Source organism: Abramis brama (assembly GCF_963993115.1).
Source record: "Abramis brama genome assembly, chromosome: 16".
NCBI lineage: Eukaryota > Metazoa > Chordata > Actinopteri > Cypriniformes > Leuciscidae > Abramis > Abramis brama.
In genome coordinates this window covers 19,291,757-19,314,228 of record NC_139978.1, presented here as the reverse complement: position 1 = coordinate 19,314,228, position 22,472 = coordinate 19,291,757, and the positions used below count along the sequence as shown (strand labels likewise).

At 37.5% G+C, this 22,472-nt stretch overlaps 1 protein-coding gene and 1 long non-coding RNA gene across 5 annotated transcripts; one reads left to right on the top strand and one right to left on the bottom strand.

The window, feature by feature from the left end:
- Positions 1-2,458: 2,458 nt before the first annotated feature.
- LOC311098236 lies at positions 2,459-4,854 on the top strand. 2 transcript variants are annotated; one of them, XR_014609419.1, is made up of 7 exons: positions 2,459-2,691; positions 2,772-2,860; positions 2,946-3,048; positions 3,131-3,267; positions 3,482-3,700; positions 3,884-4,058; positions 4,141-4,854. It is a non-coding gene; the product is annotated as an uncharacterized lncRNA (long non-coding RNA). The 2 variants fall into 2 exon arrangements; XR_014609420.1 differs by having other exon boundaries at positions 2,489-2,691; positions 3,996-4,058; positions 4,141-4,569.
- A 1,923-nt stretch (positions 4,855-6,777) lies between these two features.
- Positions 6,778-21,245, bottom strand: LOC311065817 (uncharacterized protein). 3 transcript variants are annotated; one of them, XM_084086589.1, is made up of 13 exons: positions 18,882-19,036; positions 18,411-18,752; positions 13,740-13,787; positions 13,280-13,315; positions 12,516-12,635; positions 12,102-12,431; positions 11,809-11,847; positions 8,750-8,830; positions 8,532-8,624; positions 8,327-8,434; positions 7,575-7,619; positions 7,390-7,480; positions 6,787-7,280 (listed from the first exon to the last, which is right to left on the bottom strand). In XM_084086589.1, the coding sequence occupies exons 1-12, from the start codon at positions 18,942-18,944 to the stop codon at positions 7,400-7,402; spliced, it is 1,386 nt and encodes a 461-aa protein (XP_083942715.1). In that variant the 5' UTR covers positions 18,945-19,036; the 3' UTR covers positions 6,787-7,280; positions 7,390-7,399. The 3 variants fall into 3 exon arrangements, with proteins under 3 accessions (XP_083942714.1, XP_083942715.1, XP_083942713.1); XM_084086588.1 differs by lacking the exon at positions 18,882-19,036 and adding an exon at positions 20,922-21,245 and having other exon boundaries at positions 6,778-7,280; positions 12,102-12,635; XM_084086587.1 differs by having other exon boundaries at positions 12,102-12,635; positions 18,882-19,035.
- Between the last annotated feature and the right edge of the window lie 1,227 nt (positions 21,246-22,472).

The following is a 22,472-nucleotide window of genomic DNA, read 5'->3' as shown; positions in this document are numbered from 1 at the left end:
CAAGTGATCAAGGGCTTAGGACGTTCCAGTTCAGACCATTGCAGTTTCCGCCAGTAGTGGGCACTCGCAATGACGTACATCCGAGTGAACGAGACGAAGGGAAGTTAGCGAGTGAAGGGCATGACAATTTTGGACTGGAACGCAGCACGGGCCGGCCCAGCTATCGGTAGGCGCCGGCGGTGCCGCGGTAGTTACCTGAGAAAACGTTTTGGAAAAGACGAGCTATGGACCCAACCAACTCTATAGGAGGGGAGGGGAGAACTCCCTCACATGGTACAACCTATGCAGAGGCTGCGCGCTGCGGTGTCAGAATGCGGAACGTGTGTAGCCTAATGTAACTAACGTGACAAATGTGAAAAAAAAAAAAATCCTCGACCGGCCCAAAAGTGAAGCGGCCCACCGGGAATTCTCCCGATTACCCACCCCGGGCCTGTTGACAGCCAACGCTAGGCGCCGCTAGATCGGGAAGCGCGGATTGAGTGAGAGTGAGTGGATCACGTGACATGAAGCAAGCTCGGTCTCTGCCTCAATGGCTGTTTCTCAATTCCAAGAACGCAGAGAACGGACTTGTGTTCTCGTGGAGACCGGTCTTGCCAAGCTTCCTTGGAAGAATGAACTCGGAACCGGCCGCAATGACTTCTGGGACACCAGGCGAGTACTAGCTCAAGTCTGCATTCGATGCATCCTCGGTATCAAGAACACATCCGGGTTCTTTCATGCGTCCTCTGTACTTGCGTTCTTGAGAATTGGGTCTGAACTTCGACGGTTAATGATGACGTCAAACGAGAACACAAGGACGCAAGATCGCTGAAGAACGCATATTGAGAAACATGTTGATAATTCAAGACAGCATGAGAACTGACTGCGCATGCGCAAACCTACGTAAACTACGTTCTATGGACCAAAGAGGCACTGCTAACCTCTGCCTCAATGGCCATGGCCTTGAATTTCCTGCATGAAACAATGGTTTTAGGAGCAAACAATGGCAAAATGAGTATATTATATGTGTATTCCTGAGAATTTTTGTTACAAAAATTAATATTTGGAATAAAATAAATCATAATGTGGTGAATTAATAAAGTTCTTGGAATTAATAAATGTATGTCAACATTTCCTTTGGTGAGGCACTGCCTACCCTGCCTACCCTGACCGCACGTCCCTGAACATGAGATATAATTCGTCTTGTGTAGGCTATATCTAACGGACGATCTTTGATATCATTAATCTATAATTTGTTCCCTGGCAAATCGTTTTGGCTGAGGGCAAAGTTTTAGTTTCATAACTTTATATAACGTTAAATTATTTAGGCTATTTATCTTTAACGTTGTAGCCTGCTGACTTATGTTTGACTGAATCGTTTTACTTAATTTATTTCTTGACTTGTATGGCTTCTTATACCTTTTAGGCTGCTTTTATAATGGCTTTATTGATCAATGAAACTTAAATTTAACAAAAAGAGACAGGGTTGTGTCATTTTATTTTATATAGCCTATGTAAGAATATTTTAATATATATAAAATATGATATCACCAACACGGCATGTATTTTTTTTTCATGTATGGGATGGGAAGTATTTCAGAGTATGTTGTCTTGAAAGAAATCAAGCATCACTGACAAAGGCTCAAAAGAGACCATGACTTTCTAAAAGATCTTTTAAATACAGATTGTTTGTGTTTTTGTTTTACTTTTAGGACTGGAGAACATCTGGCAATGAGATGTCACGACTTTTTTCTGTTTGTTAAATGCTTAGTTAGGGTTGGGATCTCTGCAAAGGAATACCTTCTCACAACATAGCGACACTTTATAGTTAACTTAATGAATTACTAACGTAATGATAGCAGTAACACCAAAACGTACTTTGCAAGATTAAGCGCTGTTTTATATGGATTAACCCTTTCATGCATAGTGGTCACTACAGTGGACAGCTATTAAAAAAAAAAAAAAAAAATCTTAAATTTGCACAGGTTTTCGTATAATGACCCAGTTACATTTTCCAAGTTTTGATTTTAGATTGGGAGAGAAATCTGATTAATCATCTGTCCACTATAGTGGACCTCATGCATCAATGGCTACATTTCAGCTACAATTCATACTTATACTGTGAATATTGTTTTCAAAAATACTTAATCTGCAGTGAATTTTTTTTTTTTTTACTGTAATTAAATGTATTTGGTATTATTAGAATGTAATGTGATTATAATGTATGTGACTTGTAATGCATTACTTAACTCGTAACATCAAAAAGTAATCTGATTTCGTAATGTACGTTATTGTAATGCGTTTCTTTACTCGTAACATCAAAAGTGATCTTATTATGTAATGCATGTTACTTGTAATATATTACTTTACTTATAAATGAGTTATAAATGAGAAGAGTTGTAAATGAGAGACAACTTCTTAATGAGTTTATGTCTTATATAAAAGCCCTTAAAGTGATGAAAAAGAAGAATGCAATTAATAGTGTTTGCATTAAAGAAGAATATGATTTATAAAAAAGAAATACAACCAAGCCCCTTTAACCTTTCAATCTTTTTTGTTTAATACTATGATTATCATTTTTCAGGGGCAGGGGACACATTTACTTATTTACTTAAAAATATTTTAAAGGACCTTGATGAGAATGACACAGTCCTTATTCCAATAATTGTTGGTGGACAGAGCCCCGAAAAGGGAAACCACTTCATTTTGTGGGTATGTATGGATAAAAAAAATTACATTTTTGCTCAACAGTTGTTACTCTGGTTAAAGCGGTTTCTGTTTATGTTGTAAAGGTCTTGGATGGTTTGCTGAATCGTATTCGAGTTTACGACCCCACTGGCACCTACAAGTCAATTTCTGCGATGGACCTGGCTATACTATGGTATTATGTGCTTTGTAAATGTCACAATTCTTATCTTTATTTACTAATGTACATTTATTAATTTATTTTTTCTTTTGTACAAAAGCAATGCCTTCCGAAATACTTGGGACTTGGGAAAATTGACTGTTGAGTACCCAGAACAGTGGAGGCTGGCTGACTCTAACAACTGTGGGGTTTTGGTTTGTACAGTAAGTTAAATAAATGCTTTTATTTATTTATTTTATTTTATTTTTATCTACATCACTTTAACAACTGTGTTTATTGCATTAGATGGCAGAAATGGAGGTGAGGGACAAATGGACCTCTATGAAAAACGAGGTGATACAGGGAGACGATCTGTGGCATCTGAGAAGATATCACGCATCATCAATGGCAGCATATGCTGTTCAGCATATGACGTATAAAAGGTATGTGTAAAATGTGTGTCCTCATTCATATAAATCAACTTAAAAGTTTAATAAATCAAGTAGATCGATGATTTTTAAAATATAGGACAGTCGAGGAGGTGGAAAAAAAAAGGTATTTGTTCTGTTGTCAGTGATACTGAAATTCAGGTACATATAAGACTTTACAAAATTTAAAATGGCTAGATATTGTTTGCTATACTAAATATTTTTTCAGGAGTTGTTTCAAGGAATTGTGAAACGCTCACTGAAACCCACGTGGAACAAATGGTGGCAAATGAAGACTGGAAAAATGGCAAAACCTAAGAGCTTTCATCCAGCCTTGTCAGCACATGTTGAGGAACTTCTAGGACACATCAACAACATTGTGTTTGAGCAAAAGAAGGACAAAAAGCTTGAACATTTCGACCTTTTCATGTGTGAATTGATTCCTGAGGTAAGCATTTTATGGGATCGTGTTGGTACAAATAAGTACTTGAATTTTTTATCACCAAAAAAACACATAATTTTCTGATAATATGCTGGGAGAAACTGATGGCTGATTTTTATATGTTTTGGTGAACTAACTCATTAAACTAACTCATTAAGTAATTACTTTTTTTAATCTTTTGTTGTACAGATCAGCCTTATAATACTGAGACGAACGGAAGGTTTCAGTCACTTTTGGGCTGATATATCTTATCTTGTGGAGTGTGTCATTAAAATAGCCTTTTCATGTCACAACATCCCAGGTTCAACGAGCTAACTGCGTCTGCTGCGTTGCACCTTCGGGCTTACATACCAAAGCAAAAACAGTGAGTGAGGTTCCATAGCACTAAAGACTGCAAGTGTACAGTTGCACGTGACGTGTTGAAGCATGTTTGTGTGTTTTTGCAGAGTTCCCTCAAGCCAGTCCATGACACCTAGTCCAGCCTCCTCGCCTACCAGGTCACGACCCCACCATCTAAAGGGGAAATTGACTGACTGCATCATCTAGGCCTTAGGATGGTTCCACAAAGAATTGACTGCACATACAACATGAATTTACTTCAAACTAAAGATTTGACTTTTCATACAGCAAAAGACACTGCATCTATTTGTGTCTCATTAGCTCTCAAAAAACTTTAACCTTACAGTTCATTAAATATTTTAACACAGCTAACTCAACATTAATTGTTTTTAAATCTTTATTTTTAATATTGTTGTGTATTTTAAAAAGCTCTATAAATGTCCTAAAACGATGTGCATTTTGCTTGTAGTTTTGTGTTAATAAAAATGTAATATATTACATTTATTACCCATCACTATAGGGTTACAGGATACTATACCACACCGGTCACCCTGAAGTGATGGGTCCGGGCTGAGGACCCAAGCAATCCGATTGGTTCAAAGCACGTTTTATGGGTAATCGCTTTAGTGCCTGGTTACAAATCATACAAAATCACTTTATTATAGAAGACGTTTGTACTACGTTATAACGAGTCATTAATGTATTTAATGTATTTTAAATTATACGTTTCATATACTAGTGTTTTTTAGTTAGCTTAGATAATAGCATAGCATACAGCTAACGTTATCCGATGATCGTGCTATGAGCTTATACTGCACTGATACTGCCTTACCATATTCACAGCAATTCGTAATGCAATTATAATTATGTCTAATCTTACCTTGAATATAGCAGCGGGAGTTAGCATTCTACATAAAGCTACCACATAATAACACTAAAACAGCTCACGTTAGCTACAAGTTATCGCGAGAACAGATTTAGATCAGGCATACTACTGGCATACTAATGGGGTCCTACGCCCGGACTCAACACCCCGAGTTACCGGATTATTCACCACACCGGTTCAAGTCGAACAAGCCTTTTAGTAGATACAGAATTGATTAGTTCACGTTTCGAGTCATCGACTTCGGGTTCGAGTCATTCGTTCATCACGTGATAGCCCATATAGGCTGAGCTATTTAGTCAGTACCAGATACTTGATTAGTTCATCTTTTGAGTCTTCAGGTTCGAGTCTTTCGTTCATCAGACCAGAAGACTCAAGAGGTGAACATTTCTCCTTCCGGTACTGACAGCATAGTCTGTATGACAGACAGGAAGAACGAAAGACTCGGAGTCGGACCTGAACTCAAAGACTCGAGATGAACTAATCATTGCGGTTTCGTGTACAGAACCCATAGGATGTTGCGCATTCAGCAACACAAAATGAACGAATCACTCTCAGAGACAACTCGATAATCCAGAGTCATATTAAAGATTCGTTCAAAATGAATGTTCATGACCTATTCATCACTAGCGGGAACGGGAATTGCTGCTGCTCCAATCCATACTCTGGAATCAACCATAATTGTCTCCATGAAGAATTATAATACTGCTAACTTTCCACCAAAATGTCCCCCTTGTTTTTTGCTGGTGTTTTTGTTTAACAATTAAATAATTATTATAATTTATTGAGTTTTTATTTAATAATTACATGAATTCTATTTACATTTCAAACATTTACCATGAAATAAAGGCGACTGAGTGGATTTCACTTCAAATGACAGTTGGGAAAAGTTTACCATGGGCCCTCTTGCACATCATTGTCATTACTCTTATAAATGGGCAGTTTTCATTAAAGGGTTAGTTCACCCAAAAATGAAAATTCTGTCAGTAATTATTCACCCTCATGTTGTTCCAACCGCGTAAGACCTTCGTTCATCTTCGGAACATAAATTAAGATATTTTTGATGAAATCTGAGTGCTGGATCACTTGTCCATAGGCTGCTAGGTGACCGAAACTTGCTGGCCCAGAAAAGTTATTAAAGAGATCGTTAATATAGTCCAAGTGACTACAGTGGCTTAATCTTAAGTATATCAAGCGACGAGAATACTTTTTGTGCGCACAAACAAACAAAAATAACGACTTTATTCCACTATTCATTTCCTTCTCTCTGGGCCTCGTAGTGTTTTTGCGCAGCGCGTCTGTGTTACACGTCATCACGCATCACACACATGACCAGCGTCGGCCAATAGTGAGCCTACGTGGTGACGTGTAACACAGACGCGCAGCGCAAAAACACTACGTGAACCAACTAGAGGCCCAGAGAGAAGGAAATGAATAGTGGAATAAAGTCGTTATTTTTGTTTGTTTTTGCGCACAAAAAGTATTTTCGTCGCTTGATATACTTAAGATTGAGCCACTGTAGTCACTTGGACTATATTAACGATCTCTTTAATAACTTTTCTGGGCCAGCAAGTTTCGGTCACCTAGCAGCCTATGGAGAAGTGATCAGCTCTCAGATTTCATCAAAAATATCTTAATTTGTGTTCCGAAGATGAACGAAGGTCTTACGCGGTTGGAACAACATGAGGGTGAGTAATTACTGACAGAATTTTCATTTTTGGGTGAACTAACCCTTTAATTTACCTTAATTGGATAATGTGTCTTTAAAATTTATTGCCCTGATAGATAAACTAAAGTGCATCCCCAGTAGCTCAAGGGTTATTTTGCTTCACTTTATAAGTCAAGATTTTGCATCCCATACAGTTTCAATAGGTGCATGACATATTTAATCTGTATTTTCAAACTAAATGCATACAACAATTTTTTGGGGAGACAAAACGTTTTTTCAAACTCCCTTTATTTGTCATTTGGAGAAAGGCACATGTGAATGGTTGAGGGGGCACAGAAGATGTGGTGATGGTATAGTATGAAATTGTGCTTTATTGAGGAAGCACTATCAAATCTTACTTTATCTATACTTTGACAAATCGTTTTATCAAATTAAACAAATACAACTAGTATTCATTCTCCATTACAAAATTATCCAAGTAGAAACATAAAAATTTGCAACACCCCTTCATTTGACTTTACTAAGTATGCAATGTGTAACACCTGCAAATTTACTGTACATGCATATGGAAACTGAAGAATATTAGAAGCTCGGAAAAACTCCACCAGCGAAGAACAGCCACACAACCTTGTCATATTTTAGATGACGATCAGCACATTAAGGCACTTTACAATGTTTCATGATGTTTTAGCCAACTGTAAAACAAAGACAACAGATGTTTTATTGTTCCCTTGGCTCATGAACCTTATTTCATTTGTTCATGTTTAAATTGATTCAAATTATTTATGAGCTTCTCATCCTCACCATAGGCATTTTAACCTTCAATTGCAACTTCAGTAGCTCCCAGACATCCATTGATGGCTTCCACAGTTAGGCTACCAGTCACTGCCAAGTCCTATGTAAATAAGAAACAAAATACTATGTATTGGTGTAGTGGTGGTAACATAGTATTTTAAACAACAAAAAGATAACTACTGAGGGAAGAATACCTTTATGGTTTCAGTTTCTACTTGTGCCATGAATTCATCTTGAGCCTGAAATGTATATATATACACAGTATATATTGAATTTTATAGTCAGAGAACACTAAAATACAAAAAGCTTCAAATTATGTTTATCAGCAGTTTAGAGTGATTGCATTCAATAATGTCCTTTGAGCTCATTAGGAAAATTCTCTCCCTTAATATTCAGGTCTTTTTTCTTCAACTTTTTTTTAAATTTTCATCCTCAAATTATGCACACTAACATTCACATTTTTTAAAAAGAAATTAAAAGTTTTATTAAGCAAGGATACGTTAAATTGATCGAAAATGACAGTAAAGAAGTTTATAATGTTACACAAGATTCCTATTTCATATAAATGCTGTTCTTTTGAACTTTCTATTAATTAATGAATCCTGAAGCTAAAAATATCAGGGGTTCCCCAAAATTATTAAGCAGCACAACCACTTTCAACATTGCTATTGGCTAATAACAAGAAATGTTTCATGATCACCAAATCAGCACATTAGAATGATTTCTGAAGGATTATGTGACACTGAAGTAATGATGCTGAATAAATTACATTTTAAAATATATTCAAATATAATTTTTATTTGATAATGTTTATAATATTTCACAATATTTCTGTTTTTACTTAAAAAAAATCTTACAGATCCCAAACTTTATGTATTTATTTATTTATGTATGTTTGTGTGTGTGTGTGCAGTCATGTTAACCATTTTAAAAGTTAAAAGCTCACTTGTATAATCTCCTTTGCTACAGGCACAGGCAGAGGCTCAGGAGCAGGAATCGTTTCTGCCAGTGTCTCTGATGGAACCTCAGGGGCATCTGTTGTTGTTTCAGGAATCTATGGGAAAAGGCCATATTTTCTATTTAGATCCATCCAAGTAGGTAATAGAATTTAACGCCTGATGTGCACGTTGTAGGTGTGTCCAACTGCTCACCTGTTCCTCTGCAACAGTTGTGGCAACAGCTACGACTGTCTCGTTCACAACAAATTCTTCAGCGATGGGGTCAGTAGTGGACTCGACCAAAGGCTTCAGCATGTGAAAACCCAAGGGCAAAAGACCATGTTTAAAATTAAACTTCAATCTAAAAGGATTCTGAGCAGAAATGCTTGAGATGATCCCACAAAAGGAGTTAATAAAAAGTAGTTTTATACCGTAGGTTCCTCCAATGGGAGTGTGTGCTGCTGCTGCTCAGGCTCTGGTTCCACTAAAGCTTCTGTAGGTACTGCAGCTTCCTAATGAAAGGAATGCAAGTTATTGCTTATGCCCCTTGGCATGCATTGCAAATGTTATTGAAGTGCAATGTTCTTGAAGTGAATTCTTCACCACTACAAAGGAACGTTTTACTTTATGGATAGTTCAAAAATTCTGGCATTTTTAATCAGCATCATTTTACTTGTTCCAAAGCTATATGACTGACTTTCTTCTGCAGAACAGAAAATAAGATATTTTGAAAAATGTTTCAGAAGAATGTTCTAAGGAATTCTTTTTGTCCATACAGTAAAAGTCAATGTGGTCCAAAACAGCATAGGCCCCTTTGACTTTCACTGTGTAGACAAAAACAATGAGACACATCTGCTTTCATGTTCCACAGAAGAAAGAAAGTTATACAGGTATGACTCAAATTAAGATATTTTTAAGAATGTTTTAGCTGTTTTTTGTCCCTACAGTTAAAGTCGGTTGGGGCCAAAACCTCTCTGAACCTCTCTGACTTTTATTATGCAGACACAAACACTGAGATACATCTGTGTTTGTGTTCCATTGAAGAAAAAAAGCCCTAAACTGAAAAAAACAAAACAAAAAACACACACTTCCTCAGTGTTTTTGTCTTATTTTCCAGTATAAATATCAATGTCAGAAATATTTACTTAATTCATAAGGTAAAACGATTATTTTTCTGATCCCATTGGCAGATATTTTTTCTTGTTTTAAGCAAAAACTCACTTAATTTTGATACATTTGATATAGACAATAACATTGAGTGTCATTTTGCTTCTTAAGTAAACGCATCTTGATTTAAGAATGTTTAAGGCCCATTCACACCAAAAACGATTATACAACCATAATGATAACTTTATCAAACCAACAAATGATAATTCTCATTTTATTCCAAGCACGCGCTGCAGGTTTGACGTCTGCCACTTTAAATGCCAAAGTTCTCTTAAGTGGAATGGATTCTGATTGAAAAAAAAAAATCAATCTGAAAGTGATTCCAACAATATCTTTTCTCTGTGCCGTTATCGTTATAGTTGTGGTGTGGACTCTGCTATTCTTTTATATTTAGATTTTTTTTTTAGAACTATATCTTTATCATTATAGTTATCGTCCTTGGTGTGAATGGGCCTTTAGATATTTGTACTGGAAAACAAGACAAAAATACTGAGTAAGAAGTCTAGTGTACAGTAGGGCTGCACGATTAATCGCAATGAAACCGCATGTGATTTGGCAAAGGCTGCGATTATTTCTATTTGTCAGTGCAGCACGGCTGATCGGTAGTAAATGCTGATCCATCTGAATGCCAGAGGGCGCTCTCACACAGACACGCCAAATATGGCCCGCCGCAGAAGTACAATAACACACTCATTCCAGGAAATCCCTATCGGCATCATACTATCACTGTAGCTGAATAAACAGAAGATTGAAACGCTTTGATTGATTGAACATGACTAATAAACACACAACTGCCTTATTCTGTGTAAGAAGCCACATCATCTCACAGAAGGATGCTTGGAGATGGCTCCTTGGAGTTTGGAGTAAAATCAATTAAATGTTGTCTTTTGTTGGACAAGAGGTTCATAAATGTTTCTCATGTTTGGAAAGATGTTTGACACGTGTTGCTTTTTCAAATGCACATTATAAGTGACTCAAACTCGCAGTGCTTTCAGATGGAGCAGCGTTTACAGAGCCGTACATCAATGACAAGTTGCGCATTAAAAAAATAAATTAATCGCAGCCTTTGCGATTTCATAACCGCGATAAGCCAAATCGGTTTAAGTACGATTTCATTTAAATTGCGATTAATCACGCAGCCCTAGTGTACAGTGTAGTGTACCGGTTTAGAACAACATGAGGGGCCATTCAGCCGGCCACCAGAGGGAGCTCTCTCACGAATACTGACCATGTACCATTTATTCTATGCCTCCTGTTTGTCACCCACTGAAGACCCACTGAAGTGCCTTGGAATGCGCAGCTTTGTATGATGTGTTGATGTAATTTCCACTGAAACAGGAAGCTAAGGCGGGACATATTGAATGGCTCCTCCCCCTTTTCACATAGCCAATAGCGTTTAGTTTACCTCACAGACTTCAAGTCGTACTTGACAACACCATGGAAGCGAATCTGAGCGCTGAAGATATGTTGGATTCAATAGTAGATGTGTGAATAAATTCTAGCCATTTCAGTCTTAACCAATGTACAGTTTATAAACGTAATAAAACTCGATAGTTTGAGCAACCGAACACACATCTCCAACCCATTTTGCCCTGTGACGTGTCAACGGTTGATTTGGCCAAGTGGTATTTATAGCATAGGGGGCGTATAAATATATAGCATATTTATATTCTAGAGAGCATTTGATTGGACAGAAGATGTGATGAGGAGCTGAAGTCCGCGGAGATGTCATAAAAATCCGTGACCCATTTTAGCGGAAATGAGAGACTGTAAGTTTTGAACGCTTATATCTCCTAAATGCGAATTTTGTCATTGTTTTGGAACACACCAGCTTGTTCATAACCTTAAGGCTAACATATTCATACTAAAAGCTAAAAAACGTACATTTTGATTTCAGGTGGCCTTTAAAGCCTTGCCTGAATTCAGTGTGAAGTATTGCCAGTTTTCACACTGCCTTACCAAGCGTTTTCATTGCCTGCTGTTTTGATTCTCGTTCCATTACCTTTTTTTGTACCTTGTTTTGTGGATTATTGTTCTGTTTTGTTTGCCTGGTTGGACTGTTCCACACGTTACTGGACTTTTGCCTGCCTCTGTGACTATTCCGCTCTGTCTCACTGTTTGGATTTACATTTACGTTTATTCATTTTGCAGACACTTTAATCCATACTGTGGATTTGTCTTTGTTTGTTTAATAAACTTCCCGTGAATGGATTCTGAAACCGCCCCCACTTCTGGTTCCTCACAGTTAACAATGACAGAATTTTCTATATTTTTGGCTGAACTATTCCCAAAAATGCAGACAAATCAAATCAAATGAACTTACCAATGGAAACTCTTCTGGTTCAGGCTCTACATGTACATCCTGTAGGAAAGGAGGATAAATCATATTAAAAAAATGCTATTTGCTAGCACTAGTTAGTTTAGTGTGCCTGAAACACATGGACCGAACTGTCCAAGGGAATTAAAAAAAGAATGGGAAGAGTGAGGCTCATGTCATGCCCAATTATCCAAACAAGTGCACAGAACTGACAAGACAAAGTCACCTGTTGTGCATGCAAATTAACTCATGCAAAGAGTCCATTGCAATGTGCCATGAAGATGTATTGTGTCAGGCACCTCCGTGACTTCTGCAAGTCTGTGGACTTCAGCAGGCTCAATTTCAACAGTTATGGCTTCAGCTTCGATGGCAGGCTCTCCCACGACCCCGACAACATGCCCGTCGACTTCCACTGCGACGTCGGCAACAGGCTCAACTTCGGTTACAACTGTTTCTGTCACAGTTTCAACTGCAGCAACAGTTTCAGCTGTAGTCACCGTCTCCTCTGGCACTGGCGCCTCTACCACAGGATCCTTAGTTGGCACTGGCACTGGCGCCGCTACCACAGGATCCTTAGTTGGCACTGGCACTGGCACATCTACCACAGGATCCTTAGCTGGCACTGGCACTGGCACATCTACCACAGAATCCTTAGCTGGCACTGGCACTGGCACATCTACCACAGGATCCTTAGCTGGCACTGGCACTGGCACATCTACCACAGGATCCTTAGCTGGCACTGGCACATCTGCCACAGGATCCTTAGCAGGAATCTCAGCTTCAACTTCACGCTCGGTGTCAATCGTCTCGACAAGTTGAGGTAAAACATGCGTCTGTACCAGAACATCATATAAAGACAAGAAAACATGCAATACATAATGTACAAACAAGCACAATGGTCACATGTTTACAATTCCTGTACATTAAATATTACAATACATCAAGGTTTTACACTACCATTAAAAAGTAGTTTTTAAAAGAAGTCTCTTATGTTCAGTAAGGGCACATTTATTTGATAAAACCCCCCTGTAAGATTTAAACTGACTGTTTTTATAAGCCTATTTTTTAACATGCAATTTATTCCTGTGATCCTTCAGAAATCATTTGCTAATTTTGTGCTTAATAAACATTTCTTATTATTGTTTATTTCATTTGAAATGGATTTTTTTGTAACAATCTAAAAGTATTTACTGTCTCTTTTGATCAATTTAAAACATTCTTGCTGAATAAAAGTATTAATTTATTAAAATAAAAATCTTACTGAACCCAAACTTTTGAACGGTAGTGTAAGATAATTTGTTGAACACAACAGAAATGTATTTAGCATAGCCCTTACAATCCTTGAAGCATTTCTATTGATTTGATAACATTTTGTTAATAAAGGAACGTTTTAATTTTGCTTTGTGGTAGTCAAAAAAATATAGTATGACACCAACAAAGAATGATTATCATCACGTATATATATATATATATTTACCTCTGTGGCTACAGCTGTAGTGTCCTCAAACTGGATCTGTGAATAGCGTGTTTTGAAAAGGTCATAGTAAAAAAAAGAAAAAAAAGAAGAAAGAACAGATTCCTTTAGTAAATTCCTTTAATACTTAATTCAAAACCATCATTTAAATTTCTAACCCAATACAAAGCCTCATTTATATATGCATTCTATATGCATGGATATTTGTGTAAAGCTAGTGTCTATTAGTAAAAAAAAAAGAAAAAAAAAGATGTGGCTAAGTTTTCTTTACACCTCATAAAGCAAAGTTATGAGAAAAAGCACATAAATGCACCCTGAAAGGTAAGGTGTGGCGCTGGAGGCCTAGTAATTAGGAAAAACACCTTTACCAGCCCAGTAGTGCGAATGGCCAAAGGCAAAGGTGTTGATAGATATACAGTGGTTGAATTGCTGAGGACTGATGGGATATAGCATATTACCATACCTCAGTTTCTGCAGGGCTGGACACTGGCTCAACTATAGATGATATGGTCTGAAAAAGACAGTAATCACAAAATGTAATGCTCCACATCACACTAAAGATTAATTGTGTTACAATTGTCTGCAATAAAGTATCTTAAACTATATTATAATACTTAATAATGAAAATAATAATACTTGCGATGTCAGTTCCACCACTCCAACAAGACTCTCTAACCAAAAATTTGTTTTAGACGAAGTGACACTACCATATGGTGAGAAACAGGGGGATAATTTACAATGCTATATGTTAATTATGCATGTTTATTGCAGAGAAAAGTGTAACATGCGAGTACAACATATGCCGTGTTGTTGAAATATTGAGTAAGGTTTAATATTGATGCGCTCTACATACACAGTGCTCCATGTGATTCAAACGCCCCCTGTGGTAGCAGAACAAAATCTTCCAGGGCAAATTTAAGAAACAAAGTGTGCCAGACTGTTCTGAGTTCTCCCACTGTTTTGATTTGAAATGTATGCAACTGTACAGTGCATGTTTCTATGGAAGTCATGTTTGGGAAATCATAATTGTGACATAATAAGTCTAAATAATGAATTAAAAGGCATTTTTATGACATTCAATTCTAATCTCATATATTAAGTAGTCAATACTCATATACTAAGTAGTCATATTTATGACATTAACCCTTAAACACATACCTTGGGTTTAGTGACCCTGGACGTCAATCACTACTCTCCTCCTCATTCATTTTTTAAAGTTAGACATCAACCTTCTTAGTATTCCTCAATCAATTAATTATAAACAATATAAAAAAACCCAATGTTTACTCAATCTTTGTGTTACTTGGACAGAATTTCAAGTTTATTTGTCAGCAAAAATCTGCCGGCTTGGGTGACGCAAAACTCCAGGGCTTTCGTGAAAAACTACAGAATTATACTTCCGCATTTTTGAATCCCTGCCCACAAACAGTCGGTTCATCAACAAAGGGTTGTTAACATAACAGTTTTTGTAAGGGTAGGTTTATCACGGGTATGCAAGTGACAGCGTTTTCCTTCAGGGGGTTGGGCGGAACAGACAGATCGGCAGTTTTTTTCCCCTCCATTTTGGCATAAAACTCTGTTTATAGTCATCCAGTTTAAAATGTTGACTACAAACACTAAGGTTTTTCAGATTTTCTGTCGTGCCGTTCTTTCCTTTTTTTACGATTCTTTGCAGCCTTTAGCCACTGCCTACAACGTGCTGGATCCTTCACTGGAAAGTAACCCGCTAAATGTTTACTCTTTGAATTCTTGCAACCAGGTACAAGTCGACAGACACCATTATGACTAAAAGTTTGCTAAGGAGTATTTTCTACAAAAGCAAGGCGGTATTTGACTCTGGTAAGCGTATCCATAACAGACTGGTGGGAGTGGCCTTAAAAAGCAACATGCCCAGTGCATTATGGATGTTGAAGTTTTTCTACCTATTTGGCAAAAGGGAAGACCAGTGCCTTTTGTCTCTAGCACTGATTTAAAAATAAAAAATTTAATCGATTTTCTAAGCCAAGTCTTATTGAAAGCCCATTTTGCCAGTGGTGAAGTACCTCTTTAAGGTTGTAATGACACTGGCTAAAATTGAAGAACAATGAGCAAAAATGGATGAAAATTAATTAATGCAGTTGTGCAAATCTTTCAATGCCATCGCAAACATTTAAGTCACAAAAAGTGTTCTATATAGTTTCATTTATTACATATACACATATTGTATTATTTCATATAAACAATTTTTGAGATATAAATATAAATTTATATTCATTTACATATATAAAGCACAGTGTATTAACGAAAACTAAATAAAAACTTCTTAACTGAAATGGAAATAAAAGCTATTAAATGCATAACTAAATGCACTAATACATAACTAAATGCAAGTGAGTAATGTATTTTTGTTTAGTTTCATGCATAAAATATGCATAAAAATAAGCATGAAAATGCCACTAGACAGCAATAACACCAGACTCAGCTGAGAATGTTACGGCATTAACTCTGGCAGCCCTAAAAATACTAGAAAACTATTAAAAAAATAAAACCAACAGTGACAGAGGGAAAATAAAAATTAAACTCAAAACTATAATAACCATGGTAAAGCATTACAAAATTCTGTTTAATGTATGCTCACATCATAGATTCTCCATCTGCAGACTGACATTTAACTTAAAAGTATTGTGTAAACCACACAAAGACTTACACAGTAACACATACAACTGTTGTCACAAAGATTGTTGTTAAAAAAGACAAAGGAGATTCTGTTGGCCACCACGCCTCCTCAGAGCTGACTATGTGTGCACGTGGTTATAAATAAAAGAGCCCTCAGTCAGATATCTGTTTCACATTCTCTTTCTTCAACAGATTAAATAACAATTAAACAAAACAATGCCAATTATTAACAATTATTAAAAAATTGCTTTTACAGTTCTAATTTTACTAGGCAATCCCTACACTCAACAAGTTATCAACAAATAAGAAAAAACGTGCCACAACTCCTCATTAGCATGCATGACTAGGCCATGTACCCGACCTAAGCACATTCCTCGACTCCTCCCACCTATGTGCATTCAGAAAAACTCACATAAAATATTTAAGCTCCTCCTCCACAATGTCTAACACACCAGCCAATGCAACGCCCACATGGCCCCTACAAAAATACAAAGAGAAAGAAAGCTAGAAGGGAGAAGGGGGGAGGTGGGGGAGGTGGGTGGGGGGGGGGGGGGGGGGGTTGACACAGACAGTACAAAATGTTCTTTCTCCCTCAGCTAAACCCCTTCAACAAGCCTCCATCCATTGAGGTAGGAGCTCACCTGCGTTTCCACAGAGACATCCAGCAAGTCAAAGGGCTCCCGAGGGCCTCGAAGCCAACTGAGAATGAGCCCCATGGCGACACAGACCTGACACTCCAGTAAAAACTCAGACCTTAACCTGACACTCACTGCAAGGGTATGTGTCTTTCTCACTCGCCCTGCCCCTGTGCCACTCTCAGTGTGTGGATGTCCAACCCAAGCACTTGTGATGTCTGTGAAGGGAGAGGAGAGGCTGAAGCAGAGCTCACAGGAAAAGAAGGGTGGGCTTTAAGGGCTTGGCTTCTCTTCAAAAAACAGGGGGGAGGGGGAGGCGCAGGAGGTTGAGGAGTGACTATATATTAAGGTTTTGTTTGGGGAGAGTGTCAGCTTGCATATTTGTACATGTATGTATGCACAATAATGTCAGAAAACAGACATCTGCTGATGTCACACTTCGCACATGAGCCATCACAAATGCAACATAGAAAGTAGAGACATGTTAAGCAGAACTTGCTTAACTTATAAGTAAACATGTTGAAAAATAATATACTTTTAAATATTCATATTTTACAATACAGGCTTTTATAAAGCAACATATAATAATGGAACAGCGTACTGAACCGACAAAAAAGGACTTTCTGTATAGAAAATCTAACTGAGTAAAGATGAATTAAGCAGTTTATAGCTACATTTGCAGTTTGGGTTCGGTTAGATCAGACTTCTATTTGAAAATAAATGTAGTTCCACTCCTCAGGTAAATTAGATTTCATGAGCATCAAGTTTTTAATAATTCTCAGTGGCACTCTCCCAATAACAATTTTTTCATTTATGGCCATTATCAAAGAAAATATGCAATGTAGTAATGCTAAAATCTCTTTATTTAAGAGGTGCAGCTCTGTTTATGCAGCAGAAAATCTGTCCGTGTAAAAGTGCAAGCCTGTTAGCAGTTGCAGTCACTTCAGTAAATGTTGTCCATTGTCTGTTGTCAATAATGTAGCAATGATGCACAACTCAAACAGAAGTCACATTTTTAAACCAAGCAGCTTTCTGTTGGTCAAAGAGGAAAAATTAATATGACTTAGATGGGGAAATATTTGCCCCCACGTGAAATTCCTGATTGGATTCCTATGGAAACGACTGGATTTTAGTCACAAAAATTTGCCGAACAACGGTAAACATGACCTTTACGTAATTGTTGGGCTTGGTACAAAAACTTTATTTTCATTCTACTCAGCACAATTACTTTCCGGGATTTCATTGGTTGAATCGTGTTCCCTTGTCCCCTTCGGTTGAAACTGCAATCGCTTTATAGGCCCCCCCTCAACTGTGCCCAGGACAAAAGGTCTAGTTGTCCCCCCTTATCGGCAGCCCTGCTCACATACAGCAGAGTCTCTACAGACACAGTATGTGTGGATATCTAATCTCAAATATTCAACACAGGCCACCAGTTAAAATGCTACTGAACCAACTGGTGTTCAATGACAACAAGTTTAAATACTGTTCCTAAAAAGGAAGCAGGATTCAGAAAAGCTTATGATCTCATTTTCAATAAAACAGCAGTTTGGAACAGTCTGCTGTGGCTCCAGGCATGCTGTACACTATGTTCACTTACTAAACCCCCCCACACACACACACACACATTGCATACATGACCACACCTCCATCTTCCATCCAGGCTGTAAGAAGCCATTACTGTCAGGCCCATACCTTAATATCGGTCACAACAGTAACATCTGCATGATGAATTACATACTCCTTGAGTCCACTGTAATGATTGCTAATTCCCACAAATTTCTCTGTGCACTTAATAATTATAAAATATAATTAACCTCAAAAAAGGCGGTTCACATTCACATTACCTCTGATACTGGAACGGTGGTACTTTCATCTTCCTCAATAACAGCTGGCTCTTCTGCAGGGGGTTCCACTAGGCTTTGTCCTAGGTCCTCTGCAGCTTTTACCACTTCGTCTTTAACAGCATCCGTTACTGGGACCTCTAACACAACCGGTTCTGCAGGAGGAACTTCAGCGGGTACATCAACTGGAGTGATAACCGCCAGGGGAATTGGAACCGAAACAGGACTCTCTGGAGTTTTAGCAACTGGAACCCTTGCAGGAACTGGGGCAGAGACAGCACACACTCCTGGGGTTCCCTTTCCAGAGGAGGCATATTGTTCCTCCAGGGCCCTTCTCTGGGCCTGCTGCTCAAAACAAATGAAGTAATGAGAAATAGTTGAGATTTGAAATCAGAACCTATTTATTTTTATCTTTAGTTCAGTTGAGCACATAATGGTATTAGACAGGGTTTAACGACTTCCCTGAGAGCTTACATAAGTTAACAAAAGTTGGCTGTGTAATGGCAAAAAATGGCTGAATCCAATTGATTCTGACATGTCTAGTCAAGCGAGCTGAAAGAGTCAGCACCCCTCGGAGCTCTGGATGGGGCTAAACAGAACAGACAAAAATGCTAATCACATCATAATGGAACCATAATCGCATTATAATCACACTCACAACTTCATTATCCAAAAGCAGGGGCTGGCCAGTGCGGTTTACATAGGCCTCAAAAGAATTTAAGCACCCATTGTGCACGTATGGGGTGTACAGTTGCCAGCATAGTTAAGGCCAAATTATGCAACCATGTGTGAAGATCAGCATCAGCACTGACAAAGCCAAATCAGGCAAATCTTGGGCCCAAGTTCATGAAACAGGCCAGCATAACAGAATAAACAGTCTGGCGTTTGAGGGAACAGAGGAGGTGTTTAGGAAAAAAGCACATTTTAGGTTGTTCATTCTAACGCAAACAGAAAAAAACCTGAAAGATGCATTTGCATGAGCCTACAGCTGCAAAAATTGAGTTAATTGGCTCTGGCAGCTGACTTTAAAAAGACGTTTCTTCTGTTTTGAAGTGCTGGCAAGCAACAAACAGAGTGTTGGAATGCGCTCACCCCCCAGTACTCACCATTTCTTATTTGACTGCATGATTAGAGATGGTGAAATGTGCCCTGTTTAGGACCAGCTGTATCTTGGGGTGGGGGTGGGGGTGGGGGTGGGGGTGAGGAGGGGGGGGGGGGGGGGGGGGGCTTAACAGCTAGAGAGATAATAGATACCCCTCTATTTCTGTACTTGTGTGAAAGGCAGTTCTGTTGATATGACTGCAACTTTTGGGACAGCAACTGAGCATTAATCGGTTACATGTTCAGCTAAGCAGAATGAAAAGGGTGAGATTTTAATGATATGCACTTAAAAAAAACTGCTGTAAAATTCAAACAAAGAGTTCAGTGTTCAGATGCACAAACTGTGTGTATTTCATTATGTCAGGTCACAGAGGACAAATATGTCTTAGAGTGGTGAGGCATGGTCAATATTGTGCTACATTCCTTTGCAATGACAGAATGTAAACTAAATCACCTTTCAAAAATACACTTATTAAAAATCAATGGATTTATAACGGGACAGTTAAAAACAAAACCAATCGGTGCAAAAAATTCTGGTGGTCTCTGGACCAACTGTCTTTGTAGGAATGTGCCTTCAACCATGTTTGGAATCATACTGGCCCAAGGGATATGCCAAAATCAACAAAGTCCTTATAAGTTTTTGGGGGTGGGGTCAAAAGGCATGATTTGGTTTGTTGCACAGAACAAAGAAAAAAGGACCACAAAACAAACCAATAACACTCTATATGTGAAACAGATATTAATTATGATTCTGGTATTATTATTACCAGGCAAAGTGTAGAAGGGGCAATAAAATCTGAAAATTATAATTCTAATACACAATCCAAGCAACATTTTTTTCAGGACAATATGTTATCCCAGTTATCCCTAAAGTAGACCAAAAAAAAAAAAATCACACTTAAAATATTTGCATATCTATCTATCTATCTATCATTAGAGATAAAAAAGTGGGATGTGAGCAATTCGGCTGCATCTCTACTGGTTCCTATATGGGACACACCCCCTACTATAAAATATACCCCCGCTCGATGCGTTGCATTTATCGATAGTTCAAATTAATCAACTAAAAGTAAATTAATGTCAGAAAAAAAAATCTAAATCAACTAATTCTTCATATGGACATGAACCAATGGTCTGAGAACAGAAAATGATAAACCTATGGCGTCATCTTACTAAATGTAACTCCTCTAGTAGGCAACGATAATAATAATAGGCTATACTAAATAAACAATAATTGGAGAAACTCTAAAAATGAATTATGCTATCGTTTATTTAAAAACAATTTAAAGCCCAAGTAAAGCTGGCAGATCAAACTAGAAAACTAGGTAGGGATCAGTTTGGACGCTATAAAAATAACATCATATTGCTTGCAGGACTCTGAATAAAGACAAGTGTGAAAGTAAATGTACTCACCACTCTTCTCATTCGGCGTTTGTTCTTCTTTCTCTTGCTAGGCATGTTTACTATAGCCTAGAATATAGCCTACTGTATGAAAGAATATAAAGTGTATTTGTTCGGTGAGGCGACGAGCGGATCCGTCGCCACTGTTGCAGTCAGATAACAGCAGTCAGAATGACAATATGGTTCTATTTAAAGGCGCGTTGTTTTTTTCATCTCTGTCTGCCTATAGGGGGAAGTCCACGCACCTACACATCAGTCTTCATGATCATCATGACATGAAGTGGGCAGACCCCACAGTTCTTTCTTTGCAAGGTTGCATAACATTTTTTTTGCAACTCCGATTCGACAGCTTAAGTCACGTTTTAACGTTTCTCGGTTAAACTTTATTTTTAGGTGTCCAGTTACAGTATAATTATACATGTTTTTAAGTACAAAGACAACATACATAACATTAGACATACGATTTTGATGTTGAATTCACTATTGTTTTATATCAAATTTTTATATAGTTTATATAGTATTTAATGCAATTACAAAAGAAGAAACTGTAATTAAATTACAGAAAAAGAGTAATTCCTTACTTTACTTTTCATTGGAAAAGTAATTAAATTATAGTAATTAATTACTCAGTAATACATCACACCCAACACTATTGCATGTAGGCTAATTAGCATATGCATAATTTATTATTATTATAGTAGTGTAAAGTATAACAAGGACACTGTAAAATAGTGTTACCCGTTATTCCACTATAAGATTGAAAAAGGTTTGAAATATAGTAGGAAGGTCTGTGCTTTACTTACATTATTTAGGTATCAAGACTCCTCCACATTCCTACATTATTGTAACAATTGCATGTATTCAGCACGAATATATGTTACTGACAATTTGTTTTTAATTAGGCCTATAAATACAAACACATGTGTACTATAAATAAGTTTAGCAAACAAACGTGATTTAGATTCTGGTTTATCTACACATGAACATCTTTGATGGAGCCAATACACAAAGTTTCCAGTCTGGAATATACACATTCCTGCTCTCTTTCTTCCAGCCACCACACACTCACACACATTCATACAAATACCCCTTGCAGAGAAAGCACGTGCCTGAAGAACTAGAGCTGAGCTGTGATAGGTTGAGTTACATAACTGGCAGACCTGGTAAAAGGAAAACAGAGCATCCATACATACTAACTGTATATAACAGATGTGGAAATCATACACATTTCACTTTATATACTGTGTTGTAGATACTCAACTGTAAAGCGATAAACATTTTATGCCAACTGTAACCTAATTTTTCCGACATGAATGACTAAAACGAAATGGTTGAAGTGATCTATTTTGTCAGTCATTTATAGGGTTAGTTCACCCAAAAATGTTTTTATTATCCCATGATTTACTCACCCTCAAGTCATCCTAGGTGTATATGGCATTCTTCTTTCAGACGAAAACAGTCGAAGTTATATAAAAAAATGTCCTGGCTCTTCCAAGCTTTATAATGGCAGTGAATGTTTTGTCCATCAAAGTGCATCTATCCATCATAAAAGTGCTCCACGCC

Excerpts from the sequence above, each read along its gene's own strand:
- LOC311065817 (XM_084086587.1), bottom strand. The coding sequence starts at position 18,944 with ATGTCAGAATCAATTGGATTCAGCCATTTTTTGCCATTACACAGCCAA. Across the intron at positions 13,788-18,410 it reads CCACCGTTCCAGTATCAGAG|ACCATATCATCTATAGTTGA; the intron begins GTAATGTGAATG and ends TGTCTTTTTCAG. Across the intron at positions 13,316-13,739 it reads CCAGCCCTGCAGAAACTGAG|ATCCAGTTTGAGGACACTAC; the intron begins GTATGGTAATAT and ends CGCTATTCACAG.